This window comes from Chanodichthys erythropterus, chromosome 1 (assembly GCF_024489055.1).
Source record: "Chanodichthys erythropterus isolate Z2021 chromosome 1, ASM2448905v1, whole genome shotgun sequence".
NCBI classification, from domain to species: Eukaryota; Metazoa; Chordata; class Actinopteri; order Cypriniformes; family Xenocyprididae; genus Chanodichthys; species Chanodichthys erythropterus.
The window spans coordinates 10,561,171-10,581,363 of record NC_090221.1 but is presented as its reverse complement, the minus strand read 5'-3'; the positions used below and the strand labels follow the sequence as shown (position 1 = coordinate 10,581,363).

The window sequence follows — 20,193 nt, the reverse complement described above, 5'->3', positions numbered from 1 at the left end:
ACAAAAGTAACAGCCAAGTGTGATTGAGGTAGTGATAGTAGCTTCTTGACGGGACGCCGTCACCATACTTCAGGGAAGTATTGGATTGTATTTTAAGTATTCAGGAATTCAGGGAATTACCTAGAGATACTGTTGTATTATATTAACAACTAGGAGTTGTTTAAATTGTCAGTGGTGAAGTCAGATTTGTATTGAGAATTTCCACGACAACAGCCATCCCAAAGTATACATCCAAATCTACTAAATGTTGGTTCAGGGATCAATTGTACAATGTTCTTGAGTGGCCTATACAGTCTTCAGATTGAAATCTCATTGGAAATATTTGGTGGAATTTGTAGAAAGCAGTGGTAATATGGAAACCAAAGCCTAGCAGTGTTCTGGAAGCTTTTTCAAACAAGGAATGGGCCAAGATTGCAGTAGAGAGGTGACAGAAGCTTGGAATAAAAGATTCTGCACAAAATTTGACTTTTGGGAGTCATGAACTTTACATTCTCGGAATCACTCAAATGTGTATTAATAAACTTTGTTTAATAGTTCACTGATGCCTTTGAATTGTTCTCATAAAATTTTGTTCTCAGCAGCAAAATATAAAACAATATGAAACAATTTTGCTACAATAAAACAAAGACAGTACACATCCTATTTTCCATGATATATGGCTTCTCATGCTTACACAATACAAAACGAACACAAACAGAGACCTAGCACTGAGGACCCCAGGCAAAGGGGTTTATAAAGAGGAGCGAAGGGGAGTGTTAACATAAAAGCTTCCTGCTCCCCACCGAGCCAAAATCTTGCCTTCAAAGCTAGTTAATGCTTAAACAGGTGAGTGGGAGTTTCAGGGTCTATAACTCTGCCGCTGTGTGTAGATACAAAAAGCACTGTGACCTGAGGGAGGCCCCGGCCTAATGGCCAACTCCCCCCTGCTTCCTTCGAGCAGCAGCCAAACCCCATCACTGAGGCAGGGGTCATTAACCACAGCAGCTCCCCCTACAAAGCACTGCAGCATTAAAGATGGGCTCTCATGTTTGGCCTCTATCTGTTTATTTTACTTAGTGTCCTCAGTGAGTGTTTGGAAGGCTCTGAAGTGTGCAAGATTGTTTTTCTTGAAGCTATTTATCCATGAATTTGCTTCAGTGTGAACCAGCCAAGGGGGTCTGGCGTTAATGTTTCTGTGTATGACATTCAATAATTGCATTTTGACATAGCTGGTATATGAACAAAACAGAACAGTTAATTTTTGAGTTTTCAAAGCTAGAAAAATACATTTGGCGGAATGTTGAAAGCTTTCAAAACAAGAGATTGTGAGCAAGAGAATGCAGTTTTGTCTTCAATTGGATATCAGCTTTGTGTGTGCGTGTGTGTGCGCGCGCTGCTTCATTTTATGATAACCTAAAGCATGTTCTCATCTGTCATAAAGCAGCAGGAGTGACATGTAATTTCCCTTTTTCCACACAAATGTGCTCAGGCTTTAAGACAGAATATGAGTCAGATCTCAGAGAGAATTATAGGCTAAGCTGTTCCACATGTTCACCTGCTACCTCTCTGTAGTCTCTGTGTGTGTGTGTGTGTGTGTGTGTGTGTGTGTGTGTGTGTGTGTGTGTGTGTGTGTGTGTGTGTGTGTGTGTGTGTGTGTGTGTGTGTGTGTGTGTGTGTGTGTGTGTGTGTGTGTGGTTTAATGTGCAGCGATAAGGGGCAGGATTTGTTATTTTGTTCCATATTGTGGATATAGTTTCAGATATGAGTAGTTAAAGGGATAGTTCACCCAAAATGAAAATTCTGTCATCATTTCCTTACCCTCATGTCATTTGGTTACCAACATTCTTAAAATATTTTCTTTGTGTTTTGCAGAAGAACTAAAGTCATACAGGTTTGGAACAATATGAGGGTGAGTAAATGATGACAGAATTTTCATTTTCAGGTGAACTATGTGTGCAGCTTTTTATGTTAACTTGTTTCCTCCTGTCTCTGTGTAATGTAAAGAGACAACTAGAAGTAAGTCATCTGGTTGATTTCCCAGAGAGTAAACTATGGGAATCTTGTTTTTTTGAAGTTCTGGACTGGGTTTAGGCCAGGACTTCATATTTTGTGGTTCATGAAAGTAATAATGATGATTGACACATTCACAAATAATTTTTTTGTTCAATTAATCATTTGATCTGGTTCATTTGAGTGATTCGAACTGATCAGGTTCTCAAGTTGGCATAAAATGAAAATTCACCCTGTCTTTTTTCTTATGTATGTTATGGTGAACGATTCATTCATGTATATCTCTTAATTTTGTTCTTAAAGCTGCAGTCCGTAACTTTTTTTTATTTAAAAATGATCCAAAATCAATTTTTGAGCAAGTACATAACCGGCCAGTGTTCTCTTTATTTAAATTACTGGTGGATTTTGAGCATGCAGCAGTTCGTCTTTGCGTCATTACGTCACGTCTGTAAACAGAAAGGAAGGAGTCCCAGCTAGACTATGCATATAGGAAACTGCTGGAAACGGATAATTTATAGCCTTTTCTCACAGCAGCTGAAATAATTTAACTTGTCATTTTGATGGCGGATTGTAATCTAGAAAGATCCAAATGACAATCATCAGTGACAACTGGAGATTCACCCCTACAAGCAAAAGACTTCGCACTGCGGAGTGGCTACAGAAATTGAAATCTACAGATAACACTAATACACACTAAATGTCATGGAATGCTGATATTGTTAACATTAACAATTTGAGAACAAAATATAACAACAATAATAATTTGCACGGTTTGATGTGATGTGAGCTAAGCGATTGTTAGATTTAATCACCATTGGCAGCACGATTTATTGTAGGTTAATGCTTTTCCCCTCAGTTGGTCAGAACAAAAGTGGCAGACATCTTACTTGTTCAGATGACGTTTTTCGGTGAAAATTCCACACCAGCATCCACACCGGTGTGATGACTGACAGCAAACAGTAGATTAATCCGTGCCGAGGAGCCATGCCGTTGCACAACTCGCGTAAAGATAATAATTCCGCATATCACTGCAATTGCAGGTTGCAAAAAGAGATGGCGACAAAGAGGCAAAACGTACGGACAGCAGCTTTAAATTAGTTTTGACCTCATAATTTTTTTAAATTTTTTTATTTTTTATAATTAAAATGTCTTAACTCGATCTTCCTGTGAATCAGCAAACTTCTTTCTGGTGACTTAAGCCTAAAGTATACTTCACTTTTTACGCATACACGAGGAGCAGCGTGCAGTGTGCGTGACACGAATTTCGTCATCAGAAGAGTACGCATACTTTGTACATGCAAGTCGCACATGCACATTTAAAAAATGTTTTTGCAATAATTCGTTTATCCACAAGGTGGCAACCATACCCTGGGGGCGTCAATTCACAAGGTAGTCGAAGAAAACCTGCGTACAGCCCGGAACGCATGCAAGCTACAGTGACAATGCTGAAAACTGCACATTCGTGGAACGCCTGTGTATCCGTACGAGTCAAGTGAAGTATACTTTGCAAGGCTGTATGTTCGACTGTGCGTATGCATAAAAAAATTAAGTATACCCAGGGCTCTAAGTCCACTTAAACCCCGCCCCTTCGCCTGTCTATTTGTCACACAAAGCTTCAGAAAAGTTGTAATATAGTGCACAAGTTACTTTTGTATCCTTTTTGAAGCTTTGAAGCTTCACTTCCCATTTATTGTAATTGAATGGAAAACAGCAACTTGCACATTCTGCAAAATATCTTCTTTTGTGTTCCACAGAATAAAGAAAGTCATACAGGTTTGGAAAGACATGAGGGAGATATGTGGAATTTAAGACAGAATGACATATGACAGGGGGAAAATAGCAAACCAACCTGGATAAGAAGTTGGAAAATGAATGTACATAGTGATGAGCAAAATACTGCCTCAGAATTTGATTTAATGTTATGTCATTTTGTGGTTTTATTGGGAAAAAAAACTATAACCCATAATACTTTTCATCAGTATAGCCCCTGCCACACTCTTCTGAATCTTATGATTTGTTTTTGTTTCTTATGAATTGTTTTCTTTTGACTGAATATGAGAGAAACAGTTTAGTATGTGTTAACAGATGTCTATGTGTGACAGTAACATTTGACAAGCACTGTAACTGTTGTTAACAGGCTCTGTAATTTGTGGCATGCACCCAATTATGTACTTCCAACCACGGTGTCCCATCAGACCAAAGGCGTCTCATGCAAACATCAATATTCCAAGGTGTCCAAACAAATGAGGTTTTGTGTTTGTTATCTCTCATTGTGGGAATTCTAGTGTGACATCATCAGTATATGTGTGCACGAACTCGCTCGCTTCCCCCGTGGAGCTTTGAACGCTGATGATCCGAGTATGTCTGGAATTCTGAGGGAGATTTTCATAGCTGAATGTGGTTCGGAGAGGATTGTTGAGTCGTCACTCCATCCAGGCACCCTGATGTTGGTATCAATTCAGTTAGATCGAGATAAGATGGTTCACTCCTTCACCTTTATGAGTCACAGCGATGTTCATGATGTACTTCACATTCCGGTAACAATCTGTCTACTGTTATGAATTCTTACGTTATGAACAAAAATTGACAGATTGATGATTTAGATTTGAGACATCACAGTACATATCTCCTCTGAGTCAATTTTCAATCACGCAAGGTGGCGCATCAGATCGGTGGGGCAAATAAAACATCCTGAAACAGCACAAACATCTGTTGCACCACAGGATATCCATATTTGATAACAGCTGGGTGGTTTGTGTTGGAAGGGCCTCCCCTGATATTGACTTTGGGAGCATTTTTGCCTCATCTTACAAGCTATATTCGAAAGGGAATGAGAGGCCTTCTCGTAATGCCCTCCAATGTATGTTATTTATTATGGAAGAATTGTAGCTGTTGCAGATTTGTTTTTGTATTCCTGCATGTACTGTATGTGTTGGCGAATGTATTTACAACCAGATTTGTGTTTTCAGTGTGACGGTAAGGGCTCCATGTGTGTGTCTTTGGAAAGGTCAGAAGTCAGAGTGCTTTGTTACTGTATTGTTGTCTCTTGTATCTCAGCCAGACAACCGTCTGCAGAGTTCAGTCAGGCCTTGTCACTAGGTGTGAGCAATGATCTGATCTACTCTGGCGTTGATTTAGCAGTTTAAAAGTGAAAAAGGACTTGTTGACTTGCCTGAGAAACTAGAGGTCTTTGTGATATAGCCGGCATAAGACTCTGCTAAAGACTTTGCATCACTTAAAAACACCCACAGCTAGATTTTTACATTCCCTAAAGATAATGGGAGGGTTGCCTGCCTGTGGAAAAGTTGCCACACTGATAATAAGGTGTCTTGGGTGGTTACTAGGATGTTGCTATGTAGTTGCTAAGTTGTTTATTCATTCATTATCATTCATTGTTATAGCACAAAAAGTGAGTGAAAAAAGTTCTGTAGCAACATTTAAAGGTTGTTTAATTATTGTAAAAATAAATGAAATGTATGAGGCAATTTCTGCAAAGTAGAAAAAATATACACTACCATTCAAATTCTGTTTTTGAAAGAAGTATTTTAGGCTCACCAAGGCTGATTATTTGATAAATGCAGTAATATAGTAATATTGTGAAATATTGTTACACATTAAAATAACTGTTTTCTATCATAATGGAATTTATTTCTGTGATGCAAAGCTTTTTTCAGCATCATTACTAGGCATGTGACGGTATCAAATTTTCATCTTGCTATTAATCGATGAAGCTTTTATCATGTTATACGGTATTATCACAATATTAAAATAAGTTGCAAAACCATTTTTGTCATAGTTTAACAGGTTTAAGAACTCTTTTTGTAATAAAAAAAACAACTCTGACTGAAATTTTCAAACAGATTAAAATGCAAAAGAATTAGGCTATAAAGAACAACAGATAACACTTTACTCTATTTAATGCATTAACTAAGATTGAGCAATAGCTACATTTGTTACAGAAAATGTTATTTTTTGTTAATGTTAGTTTAGAAACACAACTGATCATTGTTAGTTAGAATTAAAATATAAAAATGTTTAGGTTTGAAAATAAATATCCTTTTAAGTCTTTTGGTGCTGTGAACAACACTGAGATTACAAAAAATGAATGGCAGTTTGGAGCATTTTAAAAACTTCACTAGCGCAGTTACTTTGTTTGCACGGTTTCCGTGGTAACCGCTGCACGCTGCTGTTCCATCAGCGCCCTCTGCTGTCAGAGAATGAACGCGCACTTTCATTCAGCTCGTCTCCTTCACTCGTTCCGCCATGTGCTTCTTTTGCACGTTGGGATTGTTTACATCTGAGCGCGTGTCCTTTTGACGCAGAATACAGCGGTGTTGAGCATTTTATACGATTGATGGGTAAAGTATTCTTAATTGCCTTATAAAAAATTAATAATTGGTGCCGACGATAACAATATCGTGCATATTCAAAATCCGTAGTGCTGCTTCATTTTTGTGCAAAAAAAAAAAAAAAAAAAAAAAAAAATATATATATATATATATATATATATATATATATATATATATATATATATATATATATATATATATATATATATATATATATAATATTACAAATTAACATTAGAGTTTGAACTGTACAGAAATTGAAATCTACAGGTAACACTAATACATTAACCTTCTGGGGTCTGAGGCTAATTTGGGGCCCTGGAGAAGTTTTGACATGTCCTGACATTTGTGCTTTTTTCAGTTGCTTATAAACATATTACATATTCATACATGTTGCAACGCAATGCTGATGTTGTTAACATTAACAATTTGAGAACATTCGAGAAGTAAAACAATAATAATAATTTGCATAGTTTGATGTGATATGAGCTAAGCGATCGTTAGATTTAATTACCTATGTTAGCGCAATTTTATTGTGGTGCTTTTTTTTTCTCAGTTGGTCAGAACAAAAGTGACAGATTTGTTACTTGTTCAGATGACATTTTTCAGTGAAAAATTTTATTTTGGTCATACTTCCAAGACTCCAATCTGTGACTCCAAAGTACACATTCTCCTCAAGACAATATATTAATCCGCGCCGATGAGCCGTGATAATGCACAACCCACGTAAAGATGATAATTCCGCAAATAACTGCAATTGCAGGTTTCAAACAGAGATGGCGACAAAGAGGCAAAACTTACAGACTGCAGCTTTCAGCAGTCTCCAAACTTTTTAATGGTAGTGTACATGAATTTTAATCAAAGCACAAATGCGATATTTCAAGCTAAATTCCATATTAACTGAATTTCTTGATCTGTGTTGCTGCTTGTTGATATCAGTTATACTGAAGAAAGTCTTTTGCATGCGTATAAAACACACTTCTCCAAAAACCGGCAAAGTTTACATGCCACGTTTTAGACCAGTGAATGATAGACAGGCGAGTAGTTGGTCCCTTACTGTCCAGTATGCATCAGAATGTGATGCATTTAACGCTCAATCTGTATGTGGTTTCAGTAATCAGATTACAATACATTGTGACCTTTACACCTTTATTTAGCACTGACCACTAAATACCAGGTATAAAAGGATCATTAGTATAGAAAGCTGAATCAACAGAACTACTAAAATGAACATACTTAAGCATAATAATAGTTTGAATGTATCATCTGATAACTTAAGCGCACATAAATGGCTTCTTTTGCCTCGACTGTCTTTTATCTCTAGTGCCAGGCTGTCTAGCAACAGGTCTGCAAAGTTTAACTACACAAACCATCAGCATCTCATCTGTCTTGCAAGACGGAACATGCCCCAGGAACCGCAATTGACAAATGGACAGAAAAGTGTCCCCTTTCAGTGTTGAGATATAACTGCTGATACGACCTGCTTATCTGCACAAAGTGTGTGTGTTTTTTTTTTTAAAAAGACGCGTGAGTGTGTGTGAGTAGGTTTTGAGCTATTCGGCATGTCAGATCCTGCCGAGTGTCTTAGATTTTGCCTGTGGCTTTGAGTAACGTCACTCTGAACATGTGCTGATGTGTGTCTGTGCATGTCAGCACCCGACTCCTCTCTGGATGGGTGAACACAATGAAGAGAACTAGACTCCCTTCTCTTCACTCGAGCACACCGGTAGAATGGCTCCTTTGTGTGTAACATACAGTCTCTAGGGGCACTGTAACATTATGTAGGGAGTAGAGACACCCTATTCACTTAGAAGAGACTGCAGGCAGACAGATACAAATCAATGAGTGTCTCATAAGGATCAAAAGGCAGGGTTTTGATGTTATAGGTCTAATACTTTTGTGTATTCCAGTTTAATGTGCTTAAAAATAAAATAGTCAATTAATTTCCCCAAAATTCTCATTTTTTTAAAACCAACCCAATAAAGCAACTTTGCTCAAAAAATAACGTCAGTTTTTAAAATAGAAAATAGATCGGTGGGACTAAGCCAATGTATTTTTGAACAGTGGCATACTGGAAAGTGTTTGGAAACCTGTTTGAAAACGGTCATTATTACTGCAATTTAGTGCTACAAAAATAAATAAAAAAATATGAGATTAAACGGCAAATTTTCCTCCAAAAAAAGAAAAAACTAAATTCACATATTTCTAAGGCCATGTTTACACTAGTGCATTTTCGTTTTAAAACGATTTGCTATGGTTACACCTGTCTTTTACACTACGCCGGCATTTCCAAACCTTCTAAAAATGCTGCAGACCCTGTTTTAGTTTAAAAACGCCAGTGTTGCATTTCAGTATAAACGGATCAAAACAGAAGCTGCGTTCCAAATGATGCACTATACTCTATGCACTTAGACACTATGTATTTGGGCACTATGCACTCATCCATGTAGTGCGTGAATTGTATAAGATTATTTTGTCATTTAACAACGGAGTCCGATCCTCCCTTCCCCTCCACTACGTAATTAAAGCTGCGACAGTTGAGTGCATGAAGTGTCCAACATTCCACACTTCGTTTTTTCCGTTAATTTAGTGCATCATCCGGGTATTTAAAGTGTACTTTTTCTTTTTGGGTATTTAAAGTGTACTTTTTCTTTTTGAAACTTTCAGTGTGAATGCACTACTCGCACTATTTATACTTAAAAACGTCATAGAATAGTGCATAAGTATGCGAATTGGGACGCACCAATAGACTTTTGAAAATGATAGTGGAGCTGCCCACGTTCACTCTGCGTATCCTCGACGACTGTGTAAACAATAACATGGAGAGGCCCCATTTAAGCCGGGCACACATTTAACGACTATCTAAAACATTCTAAGACTGTGCTCAACATACAAGCGATTGTTTCCTGCGACTGGAGCCGATTTAAATACTTACACATGGAATTTAAACACAGACTGTAATTGCAGACTGAACGCAACTGGCTCTGACTGGATGCGTTTGAGCGCGATCAGTCATAAGTATCAATTTACATTCATAATCGGCCTTACAATCGTTAAGTGTGTGCACGGCTTTACACTAGTGCGTTTTTGTTTTAAAACAGCGTTTTAAAATGAAAACGATCCTCGTCTACACTGGCGTTTCCACAGTGTTTCAGAAACGATCTCTGTCTACACTACACGTCCGAAAACGCATGACACACTGGGCATTCGCGTACAAGTGTAAATGGCTAAATTGTTGGTAATTGATGTACTTTTTTTTTTTTTTTTTTTTTTTTGGTTTTTTTTTTCAGTTGTTGATTTTCAATACTAGTGTATGTTACCACTATTTATTTATTTTAAAATACATCTATCTTGCCATGAAAATAACCATAGATGCTGGTATGGCAATAAAAACAAAATAAATAAATTGTACTCAAAAAAAAAAAAAATAATAATCTTTGGTTTAGAGGACAGTGGAAGAGTGCTGGTAAGGGCTGTTGATCTCCATACTCTCCCCTGTGGGGGATGGATGTGTGTATTTACTCAAGGCCTATCCCAGGTGCTATAGAACCCTGCTGAATTAGATCAGGACTTGGTGCCTCCCCTTACTTCACACTCACAGTCATCAGTGAGCACCCCACCCCCAGACACACACACACACACACACCAACAGACCAGAAAGGGAGGATAAATTCCCCTGCTATCCCTCAGTCACTTTTAATCTAGACACAGGAAAGAAAGTGATAAATGTGAAGGAAATGCACCTTGAATGAGTCAGTTTATCAGCTGATTCCACCACTCTGGATTGCTGTGACTTGTTCAATAACAACTGTATGACTCTAGTTGTCTCAGGAAAGGAGATGGTGGGCCTGGCAGTCTCCTCCTCAGCAGCTGTTTCTGGTAGGTGTTTTGTTACTCGCATGTTAGTCTTTTTTCCTTGGGAACTAGATAATTGTATTATCAAATTGCTTTCACATTTGGATGAAAGATTTCCGTACAAGCTAAAGTGAAACATATTGATTAGTTTTAGTTAAATGCAGTAATTCCAACTTGAATTTAGCATAATAAATCCATCAGCAGTTGTAAGCAGGTTCATAGGCATTTTAGTTGTTGACTTTGCATATTGCTTTACGAGTAAATTTCTTTAGTAGCATCACACGTAAAATTATCTTTACAAGTTTTAACAGGCATTGTATTTGTTGTCTAAGCAAAATATGCTTGTAAAATAAGATTTCACTAGGGTGTTTAGAGGTTTCTTGAGGAGTGCTGTGGTTTTCACAATAGAGTATACATTACTATCTCTGGTAGGCATCTTAAAGCTCTTTGGCTGCACTTTTAATGAGGTGAGGAATGTTTCCTCGCTTTTCAGCAATGTGTGAGGTGCTGAGTGCTAAAGCACTGGTGCAGTTCTCGGAAACCGCCCCGTTGTCCTCTAAAAACACAGCTTTCAACGCCAACTTCACATTCCTCAACATGGCTTTTAGATTATGTTGAAACAATACAACTGTCAGTAAAGTGCTTTCAAGTGAGCAGAAAGAATAATAGATTATCAACTCTGATTTGCCTGCGCGATCTCGCAGACAGAGATGAAAACATCTCACAAGGGGTTGATCCAAAAGAAAGCATCAAACATCCCTGCCATCAGGAGAGCCTGCAGGTTAGCTGGATCTGGCTTTGAGCACCGGTGTGGATTTCTGTGTTCGCACTATGCTGTTTTGATGTGGTATTATCAGAGCGGACCACATGTGCTGTTCTCTGGAGGGGAGTGGGCATGTAGCCCCGTGTTGTGCTTGGCTTTGGAAATGACCCTCCACAGGTGCAGCTCAAGATAAAGAGAAGCACAAATGTGTTTGATCTCATGTAAGAGTGTATCTCTGTTGGAATCATGTATGCTCCGTTGCGCTCATGTTGGTTTAAGATGGTCCTAACTGCCCTCAAACTTTGTTCATTAAGATTTCCTAATCTGTTATAACTTCACCTGACTCTTGCGTTCTTTATGGGAAATACACCAAAACATAATACATATCCAGCTTACTGAACAGAAAAACTGATGGCATTTCAGTTGAATAAAACTGAACTTGGTTCATACTAATTATCATTGCTGGTGAACATCTTTCTATGTTGTTCCATCAGGTAGAACAGCGCATCAAACTAGCACTAACTAGCATCAACCTGCCTAAACCATACAATTCTAATTAGTGTTTCTATTGTTTAATGAAGCCTATTCTGTAATTATTTACTATTATAAAATTATACACTATATTGCCAAAAGTATTGGGACACCCCTCCAAATCATTGAATTCAGGTGTTCCAATCACTTCCATGGCTGCAGGTGTATAAACTCAAGCACCTAGGCATGCAGACTGTTTCTACAAACATTTGTGAAAGAATGGGTTGCGCTCAGGAGCTCAGTGAATTCAAGCGTGGTACCCTGATAGGTTGCCACCTGTGCAATAAGTCCATTCGTGAAATTTCATCACTACTAAATATTCCACAGTCAACTGTTAGTGGTATCATAGCAAAGTGGAACAATTGGGAACAACAGCAACTCAACCATGAAGTGGTAGGCCACGTAAAATCACAGAGCGGTGTCAAGTTGCAGAAGTTGCCAACTTTCTGCAGGGTCACTAACTTCAGACCTCCAAACTTTGTGTGGCCTTCAGATTAGCTCAAGAACAGTGAGTAGAGAGCTTCATGGAATGGGTTTCCATGGCCGAGCAGCTGCATCCAAGCCTTACATCACCAAGTGCGATGCAAAGCGTCGGATGCAGTGTAAAGCACGCCACCACTAGACTCTAGAACAGTGTTCTCTGGAGTGACGAATCACGCTTCTCTGTCTGATAATCCGTTGGACAAGTCTAAGTTTGGCAGTTGCCAGGAGAACGATACTTGCCTGACTGCATTGTGCCAAGTGTAAAGTTTGGTGGAGGGGGGATTATGGTGTGGGGTTGTTTTTCAGGGGTTGGGCTTGGCCCCTTTGTTCCAGTGAAAGGAACACTTAATGCTTCAGCATACCAAGACATTTTGGACAATTTCATGCTCCCAACTTTGTGGGAACAGTTTGGGGATGGCCCCTTCCTGTTCCAACATGACTGCGCACCAGTGCAAAAAGCAAGGTCCATAAAGACATGGATGAGCGAGTCTGATGTGGAGGAACTTGACTGGCCTGCACAGAGTCCTGACCTCATCCAGACGGAATACCTTTGGGATGAATTAGAGAGGAGACTGCGAGCCAGGCCTTCTCGTCCAACATCAGTGCCTGACCTCACAAATGCACTTCTAGAAGAATGGTAAAATATTCCCATAAACACACTCCTAAACCTTGTGAAAAGCCTTCCCAGAAGAGTTGAAGCTGTTATAGCTGCAAAGGGTGGGACAACTCCATATTAAACCTTACGGATTAAGAGTGGGATGTCATTAAAGTTCATGTGCACGTAAAGGCAAGCATCCCCAAACTTTTGGCAATATAGTAGTGTATCATCAGTCTGGTTACATTTCCTGTGACTTCACTTCACAAAAGAGCTATGCCAACTTCAGCATCATGACTAACGCATTTACTATGCTGACTCTTATTCTTGCCCTGCTCTTCAAACTAAACTGCTTATGCACTGCTTTTAAACACTACATTCTTTAAATAATTTGCCAAGCGTACACATGTAGCATATCTGGGACATTGTGCCACTTTAGTTGCTACCCATCTGTGTCTCCTGGAGAAGGTCATGGTGAGGCCAACACGTAAAGTTAAACTCAGGCTTTTTGTGATCGCAGGGGCCTTGTGTCAACAAGTCTGAATAGAGAAACACTCAAACTTACACACCGGTGGGAGTGCCTGTAAGGCAGCTGGGGACATGATGAAAGGAAGTGAGATGTTTTGCAGTACATTAGTCAATAACAAAGGTTCTGCAACTGTGGTGAATCAAAGAAGAAGAAAAAACACTCTTGTCAAAGCAGCAGTATGCTGACCCAAATTTCAGATGAGTAATTTCTGTGCATGTGGGTGTAAGAATGTGTTTGTGTGAATTAGAGTATTTGTGTTTCTTTGTGGCTTTTAAACTCCTCACCTTCCCTATGGAGAGATGTGATCCTGAAGCGTTTTGACATTTTCTGGACCACAGCACAATCTGACTAGAAGCACATCATTCATTAAGGTTTCTCAGGGGGATGTGGAAGAGGGTGGTGGCCGTTTATGTACAACTACACGAAGCACAGAGAAAAAAATGAGAGACAAGATGAGGGGCTGAAATACTCTATCTGCTTGAACTGAACCATTACACATTTTTCTATACATTCAGTTAACTCCTAAGCTTGTTTATGTCATGATATCTTACACAGTTTGGACCAACTTCAATTCTGAACTGGAGTGTAGCCATGAATGTGCAGAATATTAAACTGAAAAACAAGTGGTCTTTTTGGGGAATTAGAAATGAACACAGTACATACATTCATCAAGTATGCATTACATTGAACAAAAGTTACAGTAAGCAAGACTTTTACATTGTTAAAACTGAAAATGAGATAATTGGTTTCCACAGACACATTAAGCAGCACAACCGTTTTCAACATTGATGATAAGAAATGTTTCTTGAGCACCAAATCAGCACATTAGAAGGGTCTGAAGGATCATGTGACAATCAAGACCAGAGTATAATATACCGACCCCAGAATTTTGAACAAGAGCGTACAGTATATAATATTATTAGCTTATTATGAGCTTAAATTTTGGTTGAATATCTAAAAAACATTCATGAGCAAAAATGTAACAAAAATTTATTTTTGACATGACAGAATATTGCTACATTATTGTGAGGTAAAATATTACAATATTTATTTTCACACAACCCTAAAATTAAAATTATCCCATGATTTCTTCACCCTCAAGCTACGCTAGGTGTATATGAATATCTTCTTTCAGACGAACACAATTAGAGTTATATTAAAAAAATATCCTGGCTCTTCCAAAGTTGATTTTGAAGCCCAAAAAAGCACATCCATCCATCCATCATAAAAGTAATTCACACGGCTCCAGGGGGTTAATAAAGGTCTTCTTAAGCAAAGCAATGGGTTTTCGTAAGAAAAATATCCATGTTTAAAACTTTATAAACTATAATAACCAGCTTCCAATAAACATCCGTACGTAAGTTGACTCTAAAAGCATAGCTCCTCTACTCAAGCTCCTCTACTCTTACATTGAAATCCTGTGACTTTTCTATTTAAAAAAATCTCGTTTTGCACTAATTCGTGACTAGTGTTTTGTTTTGCTCTATCCTCTGCGCTTCCGCGTTCGTCAATATAATGCTTCGCGTCAGAGGTTACATTTCCGCCATAGGTCGACTTGTGTACAAATGTTTGTCAGAAGCTGATTAAAGGAACACTCCACTTTTTTTGAAAATAGGCTCATTTTCCAACTCCCCTAGAGTTAAACAGTTGAGTTTTACCGTTTTCGAATCCATTCAGCCGATCTCCGGTTCTGGCGGTACCACTTTTAGCATAGCTTAGCATAGTTCATTGAATCTGATTAGACCGTTAGCATTGCGCTTAAAAATGACCAAAGTCTTGATCAAAACTTGACTCTTCTGTAGTCACATCGTGTATTAAGACCGGCGGAAAATAAAAAGTTGCGATTTTCTAGGCTGATATGGCTAGGAACTATACTCTCATTCAGGCGTAATAATCAAGGAACTTTGCTGCCGTATCATGGCTGCAGCAGGCGCAATGATATTACGCAGCGTCTCTCACAAACGTCTCCATGGTTGCAAGGCACGTTCCCAGTGCAAGCAGGGGCTCACAGGCGCTGTGTAATATCATTGCACTGCTGCAGCCATGGAACGGCAGCAAAGTTCCTTGATTATTACGCCTGAATGAGAGTATAGTTTCTAGCCATATCAGCCTAGAAAATCACAACTTTTTATTTTCCGTCGGTCTTAGTACACGATTTAACTACAGAAGAGTCAAGTTTTAAATAGGAAAAATATCAAAACTCTTTGGTCATTTTTAAGCGCGATGCTAACGGTCTAATCAGATTCAATGAACTATGCTAAGCTATGCTAAAAGTGGTACCACCAGAACCGGAGATCGGCTGAATGGATTCGAAAACGGTAAAACTCAATTGTTTAACTCTAGGGGAGTTGGAAAATTAGCCTATTTTCAAAAAAAGTGGAGTGTTCCTTTAATATAGTTTAGAAAGTTGTAAAAATTGATATTTTACTCACAACAACCCATCGCTTTGCTTCAAAAGGCCTTTATTAACCCCCTGGAGCCGTATGGATTACTTTTATGAAGGACGGATGCACTTTTTTGGGCTTCAAAATCATGCGCGCCATTCACTATCATTATAAAGCTGGGAAGAGCCAGGACTTTTTAATATAACTCAGACTGTGTTCGTCTGAGAGAAGATAGTCGTATACACCTAGGATGGCTTGAGGGTGAATAAAACTTGGGATAATTTAATTTTTGGTGAACTATCCCTTTAACTGGTCATTTGCTCTGGTTGTTCTAGCTAGTTTATCTGCAGCAGGATTCATATCTTTTGCTATCTTTTTTGTCGCTTCAGCATTTTCCCCTCTCTGCTTTTGATGAATTTCATACTTTAGTATACATTACTCATGGAGTATCTGACAGATGAAGTTGAGTCTTGACCCACCACACCTGTTAATATCAGTATTAAACACACAAGCCCTGAGGTGGATACTTTGGCTCAGCTGACCCTCTGTCCAAGCCAGATTGTCCAGCTGTGTGATGGACATGGATGATCAGCCCTGTTCACACTCCCTCTCTCTCCAGTCTTCTGTTCATGATCAATGTGGTCCCAGTGTTGATCATGAGCTCATATCCACAGGGGCTGGAGGTGTTCACATGGCTTGATTACTTTTATTAAACAAAACAGTCTTTCCACATCAGCAAACCTCCTGCCTGGGCACACACTGGACTATCTATTTTTTATTGTTTCATGCTTTTTTTCATTCTTCAAAACATACTTACAGTCCAGGTTTTTGGTTGGATGTTTTTACTAATTTGCTGACTGCATTAGCTCAAACTCATAGACTCAGCATTAGTAGCGGGTCATTAGTAATGGGTTTGGGAGAGAAAATGTGGTTTAGCTAGCGTGTAACACTGTGTGAACTGTAGTTTGTGGGCGGCAGTATCTGTTGAGATATCCTAAGGATGTCAGCCCACATCCTTTATATTAAAGCTCCACAGACTCATGGCAATGTCATTGAGCCTATTCCTCTGCATAACAGACATAAGAGACCAGAGGTTAACTCACTGTCTTAACTTGTCTTAGGGGAGTTTAGATGTCAGGCTATGAATGTATTTATTAGTTTGGACCCTCCTCTGATGCTCTCAGTGAGCTTTCTAGGTGGGATGGGAAGCTTGCCACAGATCAGAGGGTACGTCTTTGACTCTACACAGGGGTTTTTGGTTTCTTCAGCGGGGCGGTTTTTATCCCACAGAGACCTGGATGAGAGCTTGAGAGTCTCAGCATGAAGTTTTGAGCTCCAAACCTGTTGCAATTTATAATCCTGCTGACCTGTCATCTTTCCCCCTGCCCATAACTCATATTGTCCACTGACATGTGTGTCCATACTGAAGACACTCAATGGAATATAATGTTACAAAGAGCCATGCATCTAGATCTTTTTGATTCAGTCATCCCAGCTTTACAAGTTTTTGAGAGTCAGAGACGGATGATTGATGATGAAGACCAGAGTTGATCTCAAGCCTGCTATCGCCTCTTCTGAAAAGGGTCAATGACATATATGAGTGTCCACAATGAAGTTTTTTTTTTTTTTTTTTAAATATAGGGTTAGGGTTGCAAAGCTCTTAGTTCTTAGGGTTGCATATGGTTTAAAAATGTTTAAACCCTTTTTAAGAAAATAAAATGCATCTAAAATAGTCAAGACATATGTGTGGAATGTATTTTCAATGTATTAAAAAATGGTCATAAATGAGTGTCATGTCATTAACCAAAAGCCTCTGCAACTGACACTTGTTTTCCTTTGCTTGTTCATGTTCAGACATTGATGGTTGGTCTAATTAATTTGTTATGACAAACACTGACAATTGTATAGTCTGGTCTTTATTGACTTCTAACCCTGAGCTTTGACCTTCAGCAATGGAGCTTTTGGTGACAGAGTTGAATGTGCTGTTGAAGCTGTTGGACCATGAGAGCCTGAGCTGTGCTACAGAAGAAAAGAAAACAGCCGTCAAAAACCTTCTGAGACAACTTCAGCCCTCAGGTAAATATCTAAATTCAGTTTTTAATGGTTATTATCTGGTCCAGGCTGAGTTTAGTGGTTGGACCACCAGCTGGTTAACCTTGAAGGCCATTGATGTCCAATCATATTGCTAGAAAGCTACGAGTTTTGGATTTATGTAGGAAAAGTCATCTCTATTGTAGACCATTTTGGTTAGCTTAGTTGGATCTAGTAGACCACCTTGGATAAGCCTTTTAGTCCCAGTGGTGTCATTAGGTTGACCGCATTGAGCTACAACCAGTTTTTTGTCTAGCAGGGAACTGCACAGATATTGCAAATTAACTCCGAAACATCAGTCTGACAGAGAACCAATAGAAAATATGCTTGAGACAATTTAGACAAAGAAGAAACCTCTTGGACCAGAAAGTGACAAGACCAGAGGAATAAACATCAACCTTGTTTCTCTCATAAATGAGACTGAAAAAGCTTTTGGCAGTTGTCCTACATACATAACACATGTTTTCTCTTTTCTCATACTCGTTCTTTGCAGTCACTGGAAAAGACTATATGTACATGAACACCTCAGTATACAGAAACGGAACCAGCTTTGTCGAATCTCTTTTTGATACGTTCGGTAAGTGAGGAGTATTTATGAGATTTACGTCTCACAGCATCCTCCATTGTTTTGGAGTAGGCTATTATGCTTATAAATGTTTTTGGACATTTCTACAGATTGTGACCTTGGGGACCTGAAAGTTGAAATAGAGGATCAAAAGAAAGAGCCAGAGACAAACCACACCGACCACACTGTCTCCAAGCCAGTAAGAAATCTTCCCTCTGAGGATAACCCACAATGCTCTGCTCCTTAGAGCTAATGCTAATATATAGTGCATCATTAACCCTGATGTCAGTGTGTAATAAGGGCTGTGCTCTGTGACTATGAGATACGGCTAGAAGATTAATCGTGCTGCAGTGAAACCTGCTCTTCTCTTTCCAGCTGCATTGCACTTTCAGGGCCAGGGCCAGTTATCTTTAAGTCACGTCACCATCAGCTCTTCACCGAGGTCCCCAAAGAGCCTATCTTTTATTAAAAGAGCGCACTCTTCCAGCAGTCAGATTTTTCATTGTGTGTGTCAGTGTGTTTGTGTGCCATTATTAGCACAATAGTCCTGCATGGCCAGTATCTGTCATCCATGTGGCATGTGGGTTTGGCTTTTGATTGGATGCAGTGGTCACATATCATTTGTTATTGGAGTAACTTGCCGAGTGATGGAATGGAGCCACATAACTTTGCAATATTATGAGGACTCACTGAAAAGCAGATGTTAAGTGTGAATTAATGCGATGGGGCAGACAGATGGAGTAAGTCATTGTGTTTGCTACATTTTTTTTTGACCAGAGCACAACGGGCTCACCACCCCCCCTGCCCAACACGCCACCTCCAGAGGATTACTATGAAGAGGCCGTGCCACTCAGCCCTGGAAAGATGCCAGAATATATTACCAGCCGCAGTGAGTCTCATTGCTGTATGTCTGTTGTTTGGAAAACATTACATGGTCTATATAAATTCCTATAGATAAAGTAACTTGGAGAGTGATCAGTGTTACAACTTTGTGTTCTTTCAAGAGTCAGATTGTTGATAATAGATCACTTGAAGTCAAAGTTAATTGTAGTTTTTAGCCCGTTTTACTTCCATAATGGGACACATTTTTGAATAAACCAGTATATTCAACAAGAAAAAATAATTTCTTTATCCATTAGGAAATGATCGGATTGTAAAAAGGTGGTTGTTACATTTCAGAATGGAGCTATGCTCAATGTTAAGACAACAATGTCAATGTTGTGCAAAGTTACAAAAACTATGATTAAATAAAGCTGCAAGCAGCGATGACAGGCCCAAGTCCTGGTGGCATCGCCACCCCAGTGGCTTCAGGGCAACTGTGCATGATGGGGAATATGCATTTAACCCGGGTAAATGTAAAAAGACTATTTTAAAATCGTTTGAATGTGCCACATTTACAATGGCATTAATTTAATCCCCCGCCATGGCAACACTGTTCGCGATATACAGAAATTGTTCGCAATTTAACATCTTCAATGTCTTAGCACCAAGTTAAAAAAATTTGGTGTGAATTGTATAAACCCTATAGGAGTAGTAGTTCAAAATTCAAGGCCTGATTTTTCAAAACATCCACATTCAAACCAAAATAGCTGACTTCCTGTTGGTCGGAGCTAAAGAATGTAAATTAGAAAGTTGTCCGGCTTGATGAGAACAATATATGTACCGAGTTCAGAGGGTGCCGTAGAACCCCCCTGCCATGCCCATGAACCAGATTTTGCTCAGCCCTAATGGCCGCGGATAGTGACGTGTACAAATTTTCAAAAGTTTCAAGAGTTTTTGAGCATGTTAAGGGCCCCTGAAGCCCACAAAACTTTTACAAAATAGAATAAGAAGAATAATCCTATGGAAAACAATAGGGCCTTCACCCTTTGGGCTAGGGCCCAAAATAGCCATTGGTTAACATTATGCCAAAGCCTGCAAAGTCTAAGTGACATCAGCAGAAAAGGAAAGTCATTTCAGAGCAAGTTATCACATTTTGATTAATGATTGCAAAGATAAAGTTGCAATTTGTGCAATAAATTGTTTAAAATAATAACAAGAATGTGCATTAGGAAAGTAA

General features: G+C 39.0%; 1 protein-coding gene across 5 annotated transcripts in view; it reads left to right on the top strand.

The window, feature by feature from the left end:
* The window catches only part of afap1l1a (actin filament associated protein 1-like 1a), a 39,154-nt gene that overhangs the window by 8,662 nt on the left and 10,299 nt on the right, over nucleotides 1-20,193 (top strand). For 4 of the 5 annotated variants that reach the window (XM_067387623.1, XM_067387616.1, XM_067387603.1 and 1 more), the window contains exons 1-5: nucleotides 10,138-10,217; nucleotides 17,429-17,554; nucleotides 18,063-18,146; nucleotides 18,245-18,333; nucleotides 18,912-19,023. In XM_067387623.1, the coding sequence (XP_067243724.1) occupies nucleotides 10,151-10,217; nucleotides 17,429-17,554; nucleotides 18,063-18,146; nucleotides 18,245-18,333; nucleotides 18,912-19,023 (478 nt within the window). In that variant the 5' untranslated portion in view covers nucleotides 10,138-10,150. Of the gene's footprint in view, nucleotides 1-1,851; nucleotides 1,889-10,137; nucleotides 10,218-17,428; nucleotides 17,555-18,062; nucleotides 18,147-18,244; nucleotides 18,334-18,911; nucleotides 19,024-20,193 lie in introns of those variants that run through there. The other variant, XM_067387612.1, reaches the window with a different exon arrangement.